At 40.0% G+C, this 22,672-nt stretch overlaps 1 protein-coding gene across 1 annotated transcript; it reads left to right on the forward strand.

The window, feature by feature from the left end:
- The first annotated feature begins 21,034 nt into the window (after positions 1-21,034).
- On the forward strand, positions 21,035-21,521 carry LOC104588190 (uncharacterized). Its single transcript, XM_010246030.2, has 2 exons — positions 21,035-21,218; positions 21,319-21,521. Exons 1-2 carry the CDS (start codon positions 21,035-21,037, stop codon positions 21,519-21,521), a joined length of 387 nt encoding a protein of 128 aa, XP_010244332.2.
- The last annotated feature ends 1,151 nt before the right edge of the window (positions 21,522-22,672 follow it).

The following is a 22,672-nucleotide window of genomic DNA, read 5'->3' on the forward strand; positions in this document are numbered from 1 at the left end:
CCGCCGATCCGTTGACTCAGTCCCTGGCCAAAAATCGTTGAATCGGTCAATGACCCATTGACCCGAGCGATCGAATCGTCGACTTGTTGACCCGTTCAATGGTTTTTGGCTGTTTTTTTTTTTTTGTTAATTGGGAACTATCTAGGCAACCAGTTCCATTTTATCCTAATCTCAGTCCCTAGCCAGAAATCGTTGAATCGGTCAACGACCCATTGACCCAAGCGGTCGAACCGTTGACCCGTTCAATGGTTTTTGGTAATCTTTTTTTTTATTTATTTTTGTTGTTAGAACGGGCCATCCTTTCGAACCAAGCAGTCGAACCGTCAACCCAAAAAATTGGTGGCCAAAACAATTCCGTTTTCAAGTCGTATGAGTCACACGCTCGAATGATATAAAACAATGGTACTACTTAATGGACCTCACACACTCAATTTTTTGCCTGTAATTTTCTTTTGTCAGAACAGGTCGTCCATTTTTTTTTTAACTAGGAACCGTCCAGGCAACCAGTTCCGTTTCACCCCAATCCCGGCCCTTGGCCTAAAAACGTTGAATCGGTCAACGACCATTGACCCGAGTGGTTGAATCGTTAACCCATTGACCCATTCAATGGTTTTTGACCATTTTTTTTATTTTTAAATTTTTGTCGTCAGAACGGGCCATCGGTTCGAACCGGACGGTCGAATCGTCAACTCGAAAATTAGTGGCCATAACATTTCCATTTTTGGGTCATAAGAGTCACACGCTCGAATGACATAACTCGTATGATACTACTTAATGGACCTCACACACTCAATTTTTTGCTTGTAATTTTTGTTGTCAGAATGGGTCGTCCGTTCAAACTAGATGATCGAACCGTCAACCCGAAAACCGGTGACCACAACGGTGTCATAATTTTTTGCTTGTAATTTTTTGTTGTCATAATGGGCCGCCCGTTTGAATCAAATGATCGACTCGTCGACCCAAAAGCCGGTGGTCAGAATGGTTCCGTTTTCGATTCATATGATTCATACGCTCAAATGACATAACACATATGATACTACTTAATGGACCTCACAAACTAAATTTTTTGCCTATAATTTTTGTTGTCAGAACAGACCGTTCGTTTGAATCGGATGATCAAATTATCGATCCAAAAACCGGTGGCCAGAATGGTTCTGTAATTTTTTGCTTCTAACTTTTGTTGTCAAAACGGGCCATCTGTTCGAATCGGACGGTTGAACCATTGGTTGTCAGAACGTTATTAACAACATTTGTCAATAATAGTAAGTAATTATACTATTTAATTAAATAATCATTAATGATAGTTTAAATAATATTATTTATTAAAACTAAATTAAATTAATAATTACCAAAATTAAATTAAATTAACAGTATTTATCAGTAATAGCCAGCAATTATAATATTTTATTAAATAATCAATAGCAATACTTTTAGTAACATTTTTATTATAACAATAATTACTAAATTTATTAACAGTATTTATTAATAACAATATTTATAATTTTAAATTAAAGTAAATATTTATTTATTAACAATATTTATAATAACAATAATTATTAATTATAATCACTAATTATATATTTATTAAATTACTGTAATAATCAGTAATTTATTAACAATATTCTTTAATAACAGTTTTTATAATTTTAAAGTAAATATCTAGTTATTAACAATATTTATAATAACAGTAATTATTAATTATAATCACTAATTATATATTTATTAAATTACTGTAATAATCAGTAGATTCCATTAATTAAATTACAGTAATTAATAATAATCAGTAGATTCCATTAATTAAATTACTGTAATAATCAGTAAATTCCATTAATTACAGAAATTAATTGCTGTAGTAATGAGTGGATTCCATTAATTTGTGTAATTATTGGGGATTTCAAAAATGTTATTTTATGAAAATATAGTTTTATGGAAAATTTTGATAATATTATTACATTTGTGTAACTGTGGGGATTTATTGAATTTTTTTTAAATTGTTATTAAATATATTTTTTATTTGGTAGTTTACTAACAAAATTACACTAATTTATCTTTTATTTTTCAATATAAATTAATTAATAATTTTATTTTCTAACATTATAATATTTTGTTCCCCCATTTGTATTTAGTTATTTATTATAATAATAACAATAACTAAAATTTTATACTTTTTGATAAATGTTAAATATAATTCTCAATTTTATAGAAATTAGTTAAAGAGTTTTCAATTTCTATAAAATATTGTTAATGAGTTAATTAATAACCATATTTATTAATTTTTGGTAATTTACTAAGTGTACTAATAAGAAATTTTAATTTTTGGTAATTTACTAACTGTATTTATTAACTTTTGGTAATAACACTATTTAATACTCATTGAATATGGGTGGGATTAAATATTAACTGTATTTAACTATTTATTAATTAATATGAATACTTTAAATGAGGGAGAGTGGATATAAATTAGGGGGATGCATTTTAGGAATTGATTAAGGAGTGGGGCAACATGAGACTTTCCTATTGGTTGAAACATGGTTTTTAAAACCAACCTGGAGACCGAACCAATCAAGGGTCTAGTTACTGGGTCGAACAGTCCGATCGTTCGAACTGAATGATCGGCCTATTTTGACAAAAAAAACTAATAAATAACAGTCAAAACTGTTTGAACGGTTAACTGCCCGATTTAGCGGTTTGCTGACCAAAATCAACGTTTTTTTGATAAAATCCGGTTTTGGGGGGAAACGGAACCGGTCCTTGATTGGTTTCCGATTTTTCCGATCCGACCGTCCGATCTGATTCGGTTTTGAAAACCATGGGTTTAAATGAGATACCTTAGGAGAGATATTATAGGAATATTTTTAGGTAGTTGGGTGACATGGCTTACTGGGAGTGGTGGGAAAGGGAGATGAGAGAAAGTCAAAGAGAGTGCATGGTGGGGATAATTGAGCAAGGAGAGGCATGGTGACGAGGACCCGTGCTTTGTTAAGCAAAAGTTAAACAATCAAAATACATAAGAGTATATAATTGTTTTATATTTTAAATTTTTAATAAATAATTCGATCAAACTCAACCTGAGTTGGTCGGTTTTCTAATATTTCAGATCGGCTTTGGTTTTAATAAATATATATAATATATAAATATTTAATATTTTAAATTTAATTTTTAAGTTTAAATCTTTTAAACAAACAAACTAAACAAAAAATAGACCCAAATCGATACAACCCGAGTTGGTGGGTTTTCGCTAATGGTCAATCGGTTTCGAGTGACAAATTACGAACTTGACCAGATCGATTTGGTTGGCAAAACAGCCTGCAACTGAACTGAACCAATCATTGAACACTCTTAATTTCAACTAAATTTATAATATAATTTCTAATAAATAACAATAGTTTAATCTCCAATAATTATTGAAAATTTATACCAAACGTACACAATCATTGAAAATAAGTTTATAGTGAAAATATAATAGATATATAATAAATACTAAAAATATATTAAATTAGTCAAGAAATAGTGTAATCTTAAATAATAGTTTAATCTCTAATAAGTATTAATCTATAAATTATAAAAAAATATATAATTACTAAAAATAAATTTATAACAAAATTGTAATGAATATGATAAATTAAATTTCAAAAGTTAAATAATAGTTGTTTAATCTCCAATAATTATTGATAATTTTCTATTAAATAACAGAAAATAAAAATAGATTTATAAATAATTATTGAAAGCATATTTATAAAAAAAATAATAAATAATTACTGAAAATAAAATAAATATTAATTTAGTATATATAAATATATAATGAATATACACTATTATTGTAGAATTATTACTAATAAATATAATTTTGTTGATAGTTATTTTCTATAATTATTAATTGATATAAGTGAAATTAGTTATTTACAATATTATTTAGTTATTGAAATAATATTGTTATTTAAATTCTTAAAATATTATTTATTTATTGAATTTAATAATCCATAAAATTATAATTATACTATTATTACATAATTCGTTATTAATCTTGTAAAATATTAAATTATTATTAATACGAATATTATGAATTCTACTATAATTATTTTTCTACTTTTAATATTTTTTTTAATTTATTACATAATTTTGTTATTTTAACTATTTAAAATTTTGTCATGTTAATTATTTTGTTATTTAAAATTTTAAATAATATGTAAAATATTTAAAAATTTTCATTATTTGAATTTTATTTATTTTAATGTTATTATGCAATACTAAACATTTTGTTATATTATTTAGCTATTTTTAATGTTTTTTATTTAAGATTTTTAGTTATTGACATATTTAAATAATGCTTTATTTTTTAATGTTAATTTTTTATTTGAATAACATTTAAATTGAATAATTCGTAAAATTATAACCTATATTGTTACTACATAATTTCATGATGAATTTTGTAAAAATATTGAATTATTAATAATTTGAATATTATTAAATCTTTTAATTTTTGTGGTTTGAATAAATATTTTAAATTTAGTATATAATTTTGTTATAACATTTAGGAAAATTGTCTAAAATTCACCATGAGTTTTCAACATTTCTCTTAAATTCACCACAACTTTTCAAAATGTCTAAAACTCACCATGTCAATAAGTTTTTATTTTCCAAAACTCACATTCCGTTAGTGCATCGTTAATGTTTCTTAACAGAGGTGTCCATGTCAGCATAAATAACAATTTCCATGACCACATTACCCTTGAATGGTGAGTTAGAAGAAAAATGATCTTTTTCTATTTTCAATTTTCTTGTTTTTTTGCATTTTTAATTTTTTTTATAGTTTTTGTTTTTTTACATTTTTCTATTTTCTATATTCTATAAAATTTTGGTGTTTTTTCTACAATTTTTATTTTCTTATTTTGTTTTTCAATTTCTATAGTTTCTATAATTTGAAAACAATTTTTTATTTTGTTTGTAATTTCTATAATTTTTTATATTTTGTAATTTCTATGTTTCTATGTATTTTATATTTGAAAATATTTTTTTGAACTTTTTCCTTTCTTCATGTCTAAATATTAAAATGTGATGCAACCGGTTCTGGTCACGTACCAATTTTTTTATTTTTTGGCTAAGTACCTCGTCATTTGACCTGCTCCCAGGTGGCCTGTGACTCAGAGGATGGTGGAGCTCCCTGGTGTAGCGCAACCCAACTGCCCTCTGCATGAGGTGATCTCCTCTCCTTTGTAGGCGACGGGAGCTGAGGGACCTGCGAGAACTCCATTTTTTCCTCCTCTTTGTAGGCGGCGAGAGCTGAGGAACCTGCGAGAACTCCATCTTTTCCTCCTCTTTCTAGGCGGCGAGAGCTGAGGAACCTGCGAGAATTGAACCAGGGAGCCCGGGGGTATTTACCTGGCGGGGACTCTCCGATGCCTAAGTTAGCACTCTGATTGTTGAGAGCTTGAAGATGATATTAGAGGAATGAGAGATCTAGAGACTAGGGATTACCTCCATTTTTTTTATTCTCTCCCCGTTGTCTTTGGGGGTCCGAGTCCTTATATAGTGGTTTCCTGTCAAATCAGGCGTAACAGCCTCTGTCAAGTCAGGCGTAACAGCCTCTGTCAAGTCAGGCGTAACTGCCTCTGTCTCTCTGCCGCAGCCGTTACTGCCAGAGCTGAGGTGGCAGGTGCAGGCGACTGCTGCAGAGTGCGGCTCTGCTAGTCAAGGGACAGCTCTCAGGACTGGCAGGTACGGCACCGCCTAGCGAGAGATGTGGGCGCAGGCCTCCGAATCTGTCAAGTACGGTTGTCAGGTAGGAGATCTTCCTGCGATACGCCGAGCTGCCCCTAAGTGCTGAACTACCTATGCCGAGCTACCTATAAGTGCCGAGCTGCCCCTAAGTGGCGAGCTCTTCGTAAGATGCCAGGTTGCCTGCGGAGTGGCCAGCTGCCTGTGGCGAGCTGCCGATGCCGAGCTGCCTATGCCGAGCTGCCCCTAGCTATACCGAGCTCCCCGAGCTATGCCGAGCTGCTCAGTTGTCAAGAGGCTGCACTTGGTTTGCATGAGGTGCCAAGTGTCACAATTTCACTGGAGGGCCAAATCTGCCCTCATCAAAATGGTAATATATTAGCACCCGTTAATTTATTTTTGTATATATTTTATATTTTTCTATGAAGGTTAAAATGGTAAGTTTGTTAGTGTGTTTAACGTCAAGTTAGTGACATGGTGAATTTTAGACATTTTGAAAAGTTGTGGTGAGTTTAAGAGAAATGATGAAAACTCATGGTGAGTTTTAGACAATTTCCCTATCATTTAAATAGTTCTGATTTTTTTTTAATTGGAACTTTTTTTAGATAGATATAGATAAAAAGTGGGGGAGATGATAAATAGGAATTACAGATAATTTAGGAGAGAATCTCTCTACTAAATTAGAGATAGTTTAAGAGATAAATAGGGGTTAGAGATGATTTAGGAGATAAATAGGAATTAGATACAATTTAGGAGGAAGTGGGGGAAAGTGGTGCCACTTGGCTAAACATAAGAAAAGCAAATTCTTCTTTCTTTATGGCTGTTAGAAATAGTTAAGCATATGTGATTTCCTTATTGGTTTGATGGGTTATGATGAAGGGTGATTTGGCCCGACCTAATGATAAGGGGACACGTGGACGCGACCTAACTAGTAGGACAATAGCTCAGCCTGACACGCCAAGTCCACAATGGATCGAGCTCGGATAACTGGACCACCTCGGACAAGTCCACCTCAGGACAAGTCTACCTCGGGATGAGTATACCTCGGTGCAAGGTCACATCAGGACCACCTCAGTCCCAAGGCACTTCGGCATTCATATCAGGTTGGATCTAAAGAGCATGAGCTCAGGCAATACTGATTGACCACCACATGGCAATCCCGGGGATCTCATCACCGTACTCCCCATCTTACGGGATCATACCTTGTAACAGCTAATATTATCTCTCCACCCGATTCAGGCGGAAATGGTCAGCCTTACCTATTGGTAGCGTTATCCCCAACTAACACGGAAACGGATCCTGCCGCAATGAGAATTCTGGAACTACTCCACCGAACCCGCAAGGACTCCAATATATAAAGGCACCACCCCCCGAGGGAGAGGGGATGCGTAATATCTGCTCTCTAGCTCTCTCACGATCTAATATCATTTTCAGCTCGCAACCAAGTGCTAACTTAAGCATCAGAGCGACCCCGCTGGGCAAACAACCCCGGGTTCTCTGATTCATCTCTTGCAGGTTCATCGAATCCGTCGTTGCTGGTAGCCAGATCATCTTCTGCAAGGAGCAGCCAGATTGCGCTGAAAGCGCTGCGACAAGGGTATTACTAGCCCACGATGAAGGCAGACGCACTCGAGCTTATCAAGAAGTGCGATAAATGCCAAATGCATGCCAACATCCACCACCAACCTGCTGCCGACCTGAAGTACCTCACTAGCCCATGGCCCTTCGCACAGTGGGGAATCGACATCCTTGGACCATTCCTGCCAGCGACAGGACAGAGGAGATTCTTGGTGGTAGCGGTGGATTACTTCACAAAGTGGGTGGAGGCGGAACCCCTAGCGACAATTACAGCACGAAGTGTACAAAACTTCTTTTGGAGGAGTATAGTATGCCGCTTCGGGCTACCTCGAGTGCTTATCTCTGACAACGGTAAGCAGTTTGAAGATATCAAGTTTCATAATTGGTGTGCCGAGATGGGGATACAGCAGAATTTCACTTCCGTGGCACACCATCAAGCAAACGGGCAGGCGGAGGTCAGGAACAGAGCAATACTCCATGGACTAAAGGCCCGCTTAGCCCGAGCTAAAGGACTGTGGGTAGACGAGCTGGCCAGTGTATTATGGGCCTATCGAACCACCGTGAAGACCGCCACGGGTGAAACTCCCTTCAACCTCACCTATGGCACGAAAACGGTAATCCCAGCCGAGATCGAGGTGCCTACGTTACGCCTGGAGGCATATGACGAAGAGGCAAATGATGACGAGCTCCGTACCAACCTCGACCTGGTGGAAGAAGTACGGGACCTCGCATATATCCGGACCACAACCTACTAGCAAAGAGTGGATCGGTACTATAACGCCCGGGTCAAGAAGTGGCACTTCCGTGCCGGAGACTTGGTCCTTCGGAAAGTTATGGTACCTGAGCCCAGTGTTGGTAAGCTCGAACCGAACTGGGAAGGTCCCTACTGAGTAAAGCGGGTACTTGGGGAAGGTACGTACGAGCTCGAAGCCTTAGAAGGAAGACAGGTACCTCGAGCGTGGAACATCAACAATCTAAGGCGATACTACCTGTGATCGTCTAACTGGAGAGTGAACTGTGAGTCACTCCCATAAGTCTTTGGCTTGGGCAAACGAGTCCCGGTCACCTCTTCGGCATGGGCATATAAGTCCCAGTCGCCTCTTTGGCATGGGCATATAAGTCCCAATCGCCTCCTCGGCATGGGCATATAAGTCCTACGCCTCTTCGGCATAGGCAAAATACTTATAATGCCTAAAGTGTAGACAGCTCAGGTGTGAGCCCTACGACATCTAGTCCACTTCGGCATACATCAACATGTTGGACTCGTTAGGGACAACCGACATTTAAATGAGTAGCCCGTGCGCAGACAGGTCGGGTATATACCCTGCAACCTTGCTCACCTCGGCGTACATTATGTAAAATTGCCCCTACTAAGTAGACAATTCGGGGTAACAAACACTTAGAAATTTTTTTACTTTGGCTATCCTTACTTGTTGTCCAGCTCGATAGCTCGACAATTCGGGTAACCTATACACTTGTTGCCCAGTTCGGGAGTTATCTATACTTAGAATATTTCTACACAAGAATTACACAAAGAAGTCTGTTTTTCATTGATGGGAAAATGTTTACACAAGGACTTTGTCTAACCCGAGCTCGGTGGCCTCGGGGTGTACATAAAAAACACAAAGAGAAGAAACAAGCCAGGATTATGCTCGAAGACTGTCAGCCGGGTCGGTCTCCATGTGCTCTTCTACGTCCTCCTGACCCGAGGGGCCTGCCTCTTCGACTTCATCATCACTTTCCTCCTCTGATGAGCTGGGCTCTTCGTTCGCCGCCTTCGCCACTCGGGAGTAAGGCCCGACATAGTGATGACTCCGTGATCAAGGTCGGGGAACTTCTGCCGCACTAAGTACCTGCACAGTTTGAACTTGGAACAATAGGAGCACGATCCATACTCGACCTGGAGATCGTGGAACTCCAAAGATTCCTTGAAGCGTTCGATAGCGTGGCTTCTTTCTTCAGCTCGCGCCTCTTGGATAGTGGTCTCGAAGATCATAGTCCGCTCCTGGATCGTCGCTTCGAGACTCTCGTTCTCTTGTTGAAGCTTTGCCTTCTCCTCAGTCAACGTCGAGATCTGCTCCTGTTGCTTCATTTTCTCCTCGGTCAGTGCGGAGATTAGTTCCTGTTGCTTCTCCTTCTCCTCAGTCATGCCCAAGATCAACTCCTGCTGGCTATGAGCTCCATTCTTGGCCCGAAGTATCTCACCCCGAGCTATGTCTAGCTCGCGATGAAGCTGTCGTGCCTTCTCCTCGACATCCCGAGCCTGCTTCAGACGGATCTCGGACTGACACATCAACGAATGAATGACGGAATGCACCTAGCAAATAAAACCGAGGTAAGTACATTTGAAATTAACAAAGAAACAAAATGTAAAGTAAGATACTTACCACCGTGCAATAACTGGTAGCTCGGCCTCCGAACCAGGCTGTAGGCATGCCATCCCACTCCGCGACCTCGTCAGGAAAGATGGTGTCCTGGCTCTTGCGCATTCCGAGCTGAAGGGTCATTATGCTCTACTTGGAGGACTTGGGCCTCGGTGCAGAAGTGCTCTCCGGCCTATGAGGTTAGACACTTTCCTGCTCGGGTGCAGAAGTGCTCTCCGGCCTATGAGGTTGAACACTTTCCTGCTCGAGTACAGAAGTGCACCCCGGTCCATGAGGCTGAGCATCCTCCTCCTGATCATCATTCAGGTCCACTACGGGGGGTCGAGGATGAACCTCCTCCTCGGGGAGCTCGGTAGAGATCGACTCCATGGCCAGAACCTCGGATGGGGCAGGGGCTGAAGGACCGGCCTCCCGGCGAAGCTTCTTCGAAGCCTTCTTCTTCTTCCCTCTCTGAGAACTCTTGAGAAGGTTCTCGGCATCGACCTCCGGCATGGTAACTGCAAGAGCAAAAGGTTAGCCGCGAATTAAAAAGAAATTTAAAATAAAAAACCAAGGTAGAAACCTACCAGGAGGGCTCAGACCAGCTTGCACAAGCTTCTCCTCGGCCAAGAAATCTTTCATCTTGAGGCCGAGGTCCTTCCACGAGTTGATGACTGCCCTAGTTTCTGAATCCAAGCTCACCCCGGGATCCTTGATTGCCACCCTCTAGTGAGTTGAGAAAGGCCACCCCTCAAGATTTCAGACAATTAGGTACCTCCTCTTCCAAGCCGAAACCTTGTTCGGGCAGCCGAACAAGATCTTGAACCCGGGCCGAGGAGAAATATAATAGCTTTGTCTGACGTCCCCATGCAAACAAACGGAGTTCCTCTTGATGGCACAGATTGAACTAAAGGTATCTAAAGACAAAGGACGGTTGTACTCGTGGAATAGGGAGATCATATATGTTTCGGATTGAGTTCGGATGTAGTTGGTCGATAGTAATATTAAAAAACTTAACTATTTCTACAATAAAGGGGTGAAGCAGGAAGCGCAGCCCAGCTGTGAGCTGCTCCTCAAAAACTTCGAGCTCATGGTGATCATGAGCCCAAGGGTATTGACCTAGTGGAAGGCTGAAGACTAAGCTATCGGGAAGACGATAGCGAGCTACTAGATACATCAGCCTATCCGAAGTCAGGGTAGAGGGACCAATGTCATCTGAGTCCCGACCTCGGGAAGAAGACGGGGCCTCCATTCTAGAGGATGGTCCCTCTTCTCGAACCTCAGTCTCCTCGAGCTGAGATGGCTCAACCTCGGGCACCGAAGTCCCCTCCAAAGACCGAAGAGGGGAGTCGCATAGCGACAAGCTGGCCTCCCCAGCAGGGGCCGCGGTTTGCACCTCAGCACCCTCAAACTCGCTAGAACTACCTAAAATCCTATCTACACTATAACTAGACATGATTAAAGGGCAGAGGAAAAACAAACGAAGGAAACACAGACTCACCGAAAAGGAAGACCTCGGAACACAAAGAGAAGAGGGAGCTGAAAGATTCCGATGTGACCTCGAGAGAGCTCTATCACAGAATTTGTGGCGAGAAAAATGAGTCACGGACCCCATATTTATAGCCGCTATGCCCAAGAACTAACGGTTGAGATCGAAGCGATCCAATGGTTCCTAGGAAAACCGGCTGTGCGACCCCCGAGGATAAAATCGGTTTAGCGCATTTTTTGACGTCTGCGGAGTTTATAGATCGTGTGACGTCTGCGCTTGGGCCAAATGCGACCTGGGTTTTCCTGGTTGAGTCAGGTGGCCGAACAAGTCCGACCCGTGATTCATCTGGTTAGCTGCCCAAACCTCGGACCAAATCCACTTGGCTCGTCATGAATTCCCCGCACCGGGTCAGGACCCCTAGCTCGGGGAGTGGGGGGCAATTGATGAAAGGTGATTTGGCTCTACCTAATGATAAGGGGACACGTGGACGCGACCTAACTAGTAGGACAACAGCTCAGCCTGACACGCCAAGTCCGCAACGGGTCGAGCTCAGATAACCGGACCACCTCGGACAAGTCCACCTCGGGACGAGTATACCTCTGTGCAAGGTCACATTAGGACCACCTCGGTCCCAAGGCACTTCGACATTCATATCAGGTCGGATCTAAAGAGCACGAGCTCAGGCAATGCTAACCGACCACCGCATGGCAATCCCGGGGATCTCATCACTGTACTCCGCGTCTTACAGGATCATACCTTGTAACGGCTAATATTATCTCCCCACTCCCCGATTCAGGCGGAAATGGTCAGCCTTACCGGTTGGTAGCGTTATCCCCAACTAACACGAAAACGGATTCTGCTGCAGCGAGAATTCCGTAACTACTCCACCGAACCCACAAGGACTCCAGTATATAAAGGCACCACCCCCTGAGGGTGAGGGGATGCGTAATCTCTGCTCCATAGCTCTCTCACAATCTAATATCATTTTCAGCTTGCAACCAAGTGCTAACTTAAGCATCGGAGCGACCCCGCCGGGTAAACAACCCCGGGTTCTCTGATTCATCTCTTGTAGGTTCATCGAGCCCGTCGTTGCTGGTAGCCAGATCATCTTCTGTAGGGAGGAGCCGGATTGCGCTACATCAGGTTATTATGTGGAATTAAAAAAATAAAAAAAAAACAGAAAAATTAGGAAAGGGGGTTTGAAGCAAGGAGAGATATGGTGGCATAACCAAACCAGATCTCTGGTGATCTGGTGATCAAACTGGGGATGATTAATTTCTGGTTCATCTTCCTCTGAGGCTAGTGGTTCGGTTGTGTGCCCTATGGTCTACAGTGTATTTATACGGAAAAATCTATGGTACCATAAAAATTTTGACCAATCAAAACGTTCCTGTTAATTTTGATTTTTGTTTGGAAAATTCTAGATTAATACCTTGTACTTTGTGCCTACTGCCTAACGTCACTTTGGTACTCGAACTTTAAAATGTTATAATTCAATATCCGAACTTTCAAAATGTGACAATCCAATAACTGTCACTAATCAATGGTTAAATTGCCCCGTTATTTGACATTTGAAAAGAACACAAATACCCTTCAAATGTCATTTAATTTTCTTTATCAACTATACATTGACAAAAAATTAACATTTCCAAATCATTGCTTCTTTATTCAAGAAATTTAGATATTCAATAATAGAGAAATTTGAGTATTCAATAACTTCCCCCTTTCCAAACGTACCGTAAAAATTTTGACTAATCAAAACGTTCCAACGAATCAGTTGGAAAGAAAGAAAGAAAAGCAGACTTACTATTTTGTCTTCAAAATTCTGTAAATAGCAGATTCAGCGGGCAAGAATGAACGCTAGTACCTCTGTCCAATCTTTGCGGCTTGAACCTTAAGACTATATCCGACGAACGCTGGTCACCGGCTGCAGAAGGTTGTAGGCAACGGCGGAAACTGCTGGTGGGCCTTAGGTTTGATTGGTAAAAGAGAGCCCAGGGATGGGGTACAAGTAAGAGAGAGAGAGAGAAAATTTTGTCAATGAATGCTTTCAAAAAAGGGACTGTGCATCAAGTCTTGTTCTATACCATGAAATTGCATCTGAGTTCAATTTGAATCCAATCTGACCGCAGTTTATACCCATCTTGCTAGAGGTCATCTCAGCATCTGTTAATGAAACGAAAATGGGTTGGAGATGAATAAAGAAGGAATTAAACCCATGTTTCAGTTTTTTCAAAAACTAATTAGTAGAAGCTACAAGGGACAGAGGAAGAATAGAAGCTGCTGCCATTACATTGTCTCCCAGATTACTGAAATATCAGCAGGGGGAAAACATGATAATGTAACCCACCAATCTTCAGTTTATTCTGAGCATAAAGTCTTAAGAGAGCAAATCCCTTAAAATGCCAAAACGAAAGCCCCATTTCAACTATTAAACCCATTGATGAATTTCAGCAAAAGGTCTAATGTTTCACTATGAAAATTTAAAGAAAAATGATTGATAAAATAATCCGTTTAATCTCTCCATTAATAAATACTAATGGCAAGGGGGTTTAGTCAATTGTTTAAAAACTTGAGGGGTACTTTAACACAATATGTAAATAATAGGGGTAGAGTTAGTTAATTTCTTAAAACTTAGAGATACTTCAAGAAATTTGCCTTTGGGAGGATTTTGAACATTGATTGAGTTTGGGGGTAGGTTTGCGGCATTCATCGGGTTTGGGGCAAGTTTTGGAGAGATCTGTTACTTTGGTGATGGGGACGAGTGATAGCTATAAATATATAACTCTAGCAAGTGCACTATTTATCAAGTAGTATAATAATATCGTTCCCACGAGGATTTAACAAAATAAGTATTAGAATCACAATCTTCCCTAATTATTTGGACAGTCGAAATTTAGAGTTAAGGAAACAAGAACTACTGAAAATAAAAACTGGAGCAAGGAGAAAATGGAAACAAAGGTGATTACTAACCGAATATGCAACGATGAAATCGTTAGGACTTTTGGTCCACCTAACCAATGTAATGAATATTGATGGGTCCAATTATCCAAGACTAATTGTTATTCCCATAAGCTGAGATTTTCATAAATTTATTTAATATTCTCTCTCGAGATATACTAAGCCTACGCCCATCAGGTAACCCTTCGATCTCTCGAGTAGAGCTCTCAAGATGGAAGTGCATTAAGTCCAAGAAAACCATTAAATTCAGATGAATCATGTATATATATATATATATATACCATTCAATTCACACTATGCATTATTCTGTCAATTATGTGAATTCCTCTCTCAATTCATTCACATAACCCAAATCAATTAAGAGGTGGCCAAGCTCTTAATTGCATTAAGCACAATAATTCATAGACTATATGGAAATCACAATCTTGGATAAATCAAGAAGATAAAAATATATTCACTAACATGGTTAGGCTTTCCACAGCCCTAGCAAGAAACAAATCAGTTCATAATGGAAGAATTAAAACAAACAAAGGGGAATAAAGAACTCTTGAATTCGCCCATGGTGCTGAGATCTCCTCTTCTTGAATTCTTGAACCTTTCTTGAACCCTTCTTAACTGATTGCTCCTTGCTCCTTGATTCAAATCAGAAGTTGAATGATTGAATGATTCAGTGATCAAGTGATTAAGTCCCCCCTTAAATCTGGTCCGCCCCCTCCTTTATATAAATTAAAGGGGAGGGGGTGGTCTCCTACTTTCTCTTGAAGTTGATCTTTACAGAAAATAGAAAGTCCTATCCTAATTCTAATCTTATCTCTTTATCTCTTGAACTCAATCCCTTTTTCACTCTAAGATTACATCAAGACTTTGGATCTAGAAGGATTCTTCTTAGTTTCTTGTTCTTGGATTCGTAGTAGAACTCATCTGCGAATTGGGCTTCAACTGCGGATTGGGCCTTCCTACGAAATTTCCCCGACTTCGGGCCCGGATTTGACTTTGATGCAGGCCGAATCTGAGAAATCCCAAAACATGAAAGTTGTGGATTTTTCTCTCATCTTTCCAGTGGATCTTGAATCAGCCCATTCAGAGTTTGGAGACGCGAGTTAGGCCCAGATCACTGAACGATGTCAAAACTGTGAAAAATCATCCGATTTATCTTTCTTTGCTCTTGATGCCTTCGTTCATACCCTAGATCAAAATACAAGAAATATGAGTCCAATTAGATGCTAATTTAGTATAAAAGATAGAATAATTGGGGATAAAAATATGATAAATTCTACTCTCATCACCGAGGCAAGGTGATGTAGTATTTCTAGGGGTGAGCATTCGATTTATTCAATTAAAAGCCGAGCTAAATAAACTGAAATTTTAAAAACCAAATAAGAAAAAATGAAAACCAAAATTTTTGGTTAAAACCGAACTTCAGTAATATATATATATATATATATATATATATATATATATATATTGTAACATATAATATGTAATATATATTATAGTATAGGGCGAATTTCATAAACTATCCCTACTATTTAGCTAATTGACAAATTCTACCCTTATTGTTTAACTATTGTCTTAAACCAGTCCTAATGTTTCTGACAATTGACTACCTCTATCCCTGTTGTTAGCATCCGTTAATGTTCCATCAAAATCCGCACATATGTGACACCATGTGACAGTTGACACATAATTCTTTTAAACCCAATATTACCCTTCGTCCCTCTTCTTTTAAGTCAAGTAAGAATCACCGCCGTGTCATTGTCATTGCCAAAATGCCAAAAAAGCTTGTCATGAATGGAATCATCCTCATCAATCCAAAGTGAGACAAAGAATTGCCTAGAAAGATTTAAGATCTCAAGTTGGAGGATGTGGGGTGCAACAACAATTTGGTTGATGTTCAAGCGGATGGTAGCAGAGATTCGAGAGAAGTTGTAGTGGTGCAACCGGTGGCCTGGTGACAGTGGAAGTGGGGTGAGGTTGAAGAATGGATGTGGAGAGAGAGAGAGGGGGTCGAGATTCGAGATAGTTGGGCAGGTTGTTAGAATTGTCGGTGATGGTGTTGAACTGTTGCCTTCTTAAACGGTGTCTAAGATTACCGTACACTGGTTTTTGATTTACAATATGTTTCCTTGTCCTTCTAGAACACCACAGTGTTGCCTTTTGGATTTGTCGGCGTCAACTAAAGTGATTCAAAATCGAAAGGCAGGATCTTTGATGGAATTGGATGCAAGAGTCCTCAATGTTTGCTATTGATGAACATGTAACCACCAATTTCACCAAGGGTTTGGTGCCTCGAAGCGCATCAGAACGCTTTGCTACCAGGTTTTCTGAACGATTCTGTTTCCTTTAATGTCCGTTGTTGATGAACACAGCAAGGGACACTTTGCCACCAAGTTTTCTGAACAATTATGTCTGGTTTTTTGAACACCAAACATCCCCTTCCCCAAAGCGTTAGCTGACGCCCTCAAGAGATCCTCCAGATCGAAAACCCTACTAGCATTTTAAAAGAAGATGAGCTTCTTGTTCAGTTCCAGTTTGTTGTCGTCGCCACCACTATTGTTAGAACTGCTACCTCAACTTGTCAGTGGCACTGCTTTGTTACGACAAGGAGCAATTGGCGTTTGGCGAGCCGTAAAGCAAAGGGTTAAGGAATGAGTTAGCTTTAAACTTTTGCAGACTCGTTAGAATCGAGCCATTCAAGTACAAAAACTGGAATACCAAATTTGGGGTTTGGGGCTTGGGTGGGTATGAAAATGGCTCTGCGGCCTTGGCTTGCATCTACTGGTGAAGAATTTCGAAGTCCCCCAAGATCCTGATCCTGCCTGTCCATATTTCTTATCATGTATATATACAAGTCGATCGGAGGTCTTGCTCCTTTCTAAAATCCAACTCCTAATCCAAAAGGAAATACAAACTTCTAAACTTCTAAATCTTCTAAAACTTCTAAATCCTATCTGTACATGAATCATACAAATACGGGATCTCCTTGGTCTCTCGTGAGCCTTATCGCCTTATCTTCATCCAATACTCCCCCTCAAGGTGGTGCATGAGGATTGCGAATGCCCAACTTGGGAAGGAAATAATCAAACTGTTTTTGTTTGAGAGCCTTTGTGAAAATGTCGGTAACTTGTTCACTGGTACGTATATTGGAAGGCACAATGGTGCCGGCTTGCAGCTCATTGCAAATGAAATGAAAATCAACTTCAATATGTTTGATTCATTCATGGAAGACGGTGTTTGCAACAATGTGCAGAGCAGCTTGATTATCACAAAACAAGCGTATAGGTTGAGGATGAGATACACCCAAAGACGACAACAGACCTTTTAGCCACTTCAACTCACAATTGGTAGTAGCCATTGACCGGTATTCAGCCTCGGCAGAGGAATGGGAGACAGTATGTTGTTTCTTAGTCTTCCAGGAGATGGGGGAATGTCCGAACATGACAAAATACCCAATAAGAGAGCGACGAGTTAGAGGACAACTCTCCCAGTCGAAATCACAATAGGCATACAATTGCAGATCACTATCAGAGCTCATTGACCAGGACGTCCTTTCAGATGGTTAAATAAGCTAGCTTTTTAACACGAGGACACTGCATAAATTGAGTCAGGACATGGATGCAATAACTGAGCTCCGGCCGTGTAATGGTTAAATAAATCAAACGGCCCACAAGACGTCGATATCGTTCGGGGTCATCCAGAAGTGCTCCGTCAGCAAGGGCAAGTTTATGATTCTGAGTAATAGGAAGGTGAGCAGGTTTGGATCCCAAAAAGCCAGCTTTTGTAATAATATCAAGTGCATATTTCCTTTGGCAAAGAAATATCCCCGATGATTCGCGAGTCACTTCGATGCCCAAAAAATATTTAATAACACCCAAGTCCTTCATGCGAAAACACCGATTCATATACTGTTTAAATTTGCGTATGAACTCCGGGTTATTTCCACCAACGATTAAGTCATCAACATAAACCAGGGCGTGCAAGACAATCCCATTCTTGTGATATGTAAATAAAGAATAATCGAAATAGGACTGTTCAAACCCAAAAGTTTTCAAGGCAACACCCAACTTAGAGAACCAGCTCCGGGGGGCTTGCCGCAGACCATATAAAGATTTTCGGAGTTTGCATACCTTTCCAGTCCCAGAGGCCGAAAAACTTGGAGGAGGTTTCATATAGACCTCCTCATGGAGATCACCGTGCAGAAAAGCATTGTGGACATCCATCTGATGCAATTCCCAATGTTGGGCCGTAGCAACTACTAAGAAGGTTCGTACTGTGACCATTTTAGCCACAGGGGCAAATGTCTCATTGTAATCAAGACCTTCAACTTGAGTGTTGCCCAGGACTTCCAACAGTGCTTTAAATCTTTCAATGGATCCATCAGATTTGTACTTGATTTTCTAGACCCATTTACACTCGCTTGCCTTTTTTCCAGGTGGGAGGTCTTCCAAGGTCCATGTCCCATTGTCTTCCAAAGCTTGTATCTCTTGGCGCATAGCCTCGCGCCACCGAGCATCAGCCATTGCCTCAGAGAAACGAGTAGGTTCTCAGCCTATAGTAACAGTTGCCAAGAAATGTCTATGTTTCACAGAAAAATTATCATACGTCATATAATGAGTTATGGGATAAGGAGTACCTGAGGACTGAGATGATGCAGGAGAAACAGCGGAGGGGTCTAAGCGACGAGCTGAGTGTGTGACAAAGTCTTGTAAATAGCTGGGGGTCCACTTTTCTCGATGCTCGCAGTCTAATACCTCCGTGGTGGGCTGAGGAGCAGTTGGAGTTTCATTGTCTCTGTAATCTGTGTGGCTCCTTGTCTCATCAAGGGGACCTGCCTCCTCATCATTACCCGTGTTCGGATGTCCTTCTTCATCGATCATGTCGGTCCCCCTGACTTCTATATGAGGTGACTCAAATACCATGTCAGGAGGAGTGGCCCAAGGCAACCCAATATTTTCTTTGGCTATGGGAGGACTGGTTACAGAGGGTTGATGTTCCGGAGTGGCAAAGGGAAACTCGGCCTCACTAAACACCACGTCTCGTGAGACGAAGTAATCACCAGACTCAAGGTCGTACAATTTCCACCCCTTTTCCCAAAAGGGTACCAACAAAGACACATTTCCTACTCCTAGCGGCAAACTTGTCACGGTCCCTAGTATGCGAGAAACATAAGCAACCAAAAACTCTGAGATGTTTATAAGGAGGACTTTGTCCAAATAGCATTTTGTAAGGTGTTTTACCACCAAGAAGGGTCGACTTTGTCCAAATAGCATTTCGTAAGGTGTTTTACCACCAAGAAGGGTCGAAGGTGTTCGGTTAATCAGGTATCCTGCGGTCAAAACACACTCACCCCAGAAATTGATCGGAAGATGTGCTTGAAACCTGAGTGCTCTAGCTACATTCAAAATATGACGATGCTTTCTCTCCACACGACCATTTTGTTGTGGTGTCCCAACGCAGGAAGTTTGAAATAAAATTCCTTGTTCGTCAAAATATGACTTCAAGGATTTAAACTCTGTCCCATTATCACTTCTTACCACTTTAACCTTCTTATTAAATTGTCATTCAATCATGACACAAAAATTTTTGAATGTTCTACCAACTTCACTTTTTTCAACCAGCAAATAAATCCAAACTGCTCGAGAATAATCATCAACAATCGTCATAAAATATACCGCGCCACAAGATGCAGGTACTCTATAAGCACCCCATAAGTCACAATGAATTAATGCAAAACAATCAGTCAACTGATTGTTGCTTTGAATAAAAAGATCTCTAGTTTGTTTTGCCTTCAAACAAACATCACAGGTTTTATTCTTACTATTACTGATATTAAGAAGTAAGCTAACCGTTTGATAAGAAGGGTGTCCCAATCTCCGATGCCACAAATCGCATGACCTAATTCCATCTGTCTTGTAAGCTCGAACCGACGCCACACCCTTGAAGACATAGACCCCATCAAGTTGTTCACCTGCACCCATCAAAGTCCTCGAGATGCGGTCCTGTATCGCACACAACTTATTAGTAAACATCACGATATAATCTGTGTCACGAAGTAATTGACTTACTGATAATAAATTACAATTGAGTTTTGGGACATATAATACGTGCAACAATTTAAAATTATTTCCAAGTTCAACGGTGCTTTCTTTCACGGCCTCAGTGTGCGCATTGTTGGGTAACCTAACAGGACAAGGTGCAACATCATAGGTTTCGGCGAGCACATTTAAATTCTCTGTCATGTGATGTGACACCCTAGAGTCAACAATCCATTCAGTAGAGTAATTCTTACCAGAGAGTTTTTCATTAGTCCTGGTTTTGTAAGCATTAAGCATGCTTACAAGAGTCTGCCATTGCTCATCATTAAGCTCGTTCAATCTGGTCCTGTCTCAGTCAGTCACGGTTGCATTAGCAACCACCTCACACCCTACCGATGACTGAGCAACATGGGTTTTTGCTGAACCTCAGTCACATCCGCCAGAGGGTCCATCCCCTTTTCCTTAACCTACTCCACGCCCGGTCGACGTACTGCGGGGTCTGTCTCCCCACCATTCAGACTTACTCGAGCTCTCACCGTTCCTCTCGTTGTTGGCAGCCATGGTAACCGATCAACAAGATTCGTCCGAGCTGATTGATTATTGTAAGTAACACGCCGAGCTTGATTCTAAGAGGTAGATGGACGATCCTAACAAGACTCACGAAGAAATCATAACAAGCGAGCCCGCTGATTCTGAGCTCCTACCTGGTTTCCTCCAATCCTGCAACGCCGAGCGAGAACCAACAGAAGGACTGAGAAACGAAGGTTAAAGTCCGTTCACATTCGAGCTCGTCGTGGCCAAGCAACTGACAGCCAGTCGGTGCCCTCGAAGGGTGCCGCAAACCGATAATCGTTGGAATACAAGGTGGGTGCATAGGAGGCGGGATCGATCTCATGACGGCCTGCGATATCAGGTACTGTACAGAAGACGCATTCTTCTCGGTGAAGGAGGTTGATTTGGCGATCACGGCTGATCTCGGGACGTTTCAGAGGCTGCCGGGAATCGTCGAATATGGAAACACGGTTGAGTTGGTCCTTACCGGTCGGAGGTTTTCTACATTGGAGGCGAAGAGCATGGGTCTGGTCTCTACAGTTTTTCGTTCCAAGACGGAGATGACGTTTTCTGGGTCGGCAAATTCAGAAACTCTAAAAAAATCTGCAGCAATGGCGTCTTCTAGGTTGGCGAATTCAGATCTGGCACGTCAACCCTCTACATATTCGTGAACTGTTCCTGAACGGAAGTAGCAGTGGCGAGGGTCAAGCAAATGGTACTGCAGGGATGTCTTCTTTGGCTGCACAGGGGAGCTTTACATTGCCGAAGAGTAACAAGCCAATCGATGAGGTGTGGAAGGAGATCACTGCTAGTGTCTCTGCTCAGTAGTGACAGAGGAAGACGATTAAGAACAGGGAGTTTGTTGGCTCTGATACCATGAAGAATTTCGAAGTCCCCCAAGATCCTGCCTCTTATATTTCTTATCATGTATATATACAAGTCGATCAGAGGTCTTGCTCCTTTCTAAAATCCAACTCCTAATCCAAAAGGAAATACAAACTTCTAAACTTCTAAAACTTCTAAATCCTATCTGTATAGGAAGTATACAAATCCGGGATCTCCTTGGTCTCTCACGAGCCTTATCGCCTTATCTTCCTCCAATAACTAGCGATGACGAAATCCGGCCAATCCACTATCAGAGTTGATAGACTCGTAAAGGAAGAACAAGTACAAGGACAAGGGTTCAAAACCTTACTTTCAAGGACGACCGAGATACAACTCATCGCCAACAAAAAATGTAACGACAGTTTCTTAAGATTCATCTTTCCTGCAATATTTCTCTTAACATAAGGGAAAAAAAAAAGATATTTCATCCTAAAGGTTACAATTTAATGGTAATGATAATTATCAAAAATAGTAGGGGTGCTTTATGACAATAATTAAAATTAGTTAATTAGCTAAATAGTAAGGGTAGTTTAAGAAATGTATCCTAATATATATTATGAAATCAAATTCCATTATATTATATATTATATATTATATGTTTTATAGTAAAGTTTGGTTAGTTTGATTTTTTTTCAGTTAATCAAATTTCTAATTCTAAAAATTGAAACTGAAACCAAAAGAACTGATCCAAATTAATCAAAAACTAAAATAACTGAACAGAAAAAACTAAAACCGAAATTTTCAGATCAATTTTAGTCAATTAATACTCATCCTTATGTATTTCTCACACGCCTGTCCCAAACTCGCCAAATAGATAATATGTTATTTTATATTATATTTTTTTAATCGCCAAATAAACTTAATATTATAATAGACCATCCATAGTACAAAAGTCTAAGGGGAAAGATGGGGGAGTATCCTCCCAGCAAAGGTTCCGATCAAACGCCTTAGCCTCATTAGCAATCACATGGGCAGGCATAAAAGTAGTTCTATTTACATATAAAAATTTAACACATTTAAACAATTTTTTTAAAGAAAAAAAAATGTGTACACCAAGTCAAGGCAACTTAAGGGAGCATCAATCTGGCGAGCAT

The sequence above is a fragment of the Nelumbo nucifera genome, chromosome 1 (genome assembly GCF_055504915.1).
Source record: "Nelumbo nucifera cultivar China Antique chromosome 1, China Antique-T2T, whole genome shotgun sequence".
Classification (NCBI taxonomy): Eukaryota; Viridiplantae; Streptophyta; class Magnoliopsida; order Proteales; family Nelumbonaceae; genus Nelumbo; species Nelumbo nucifera.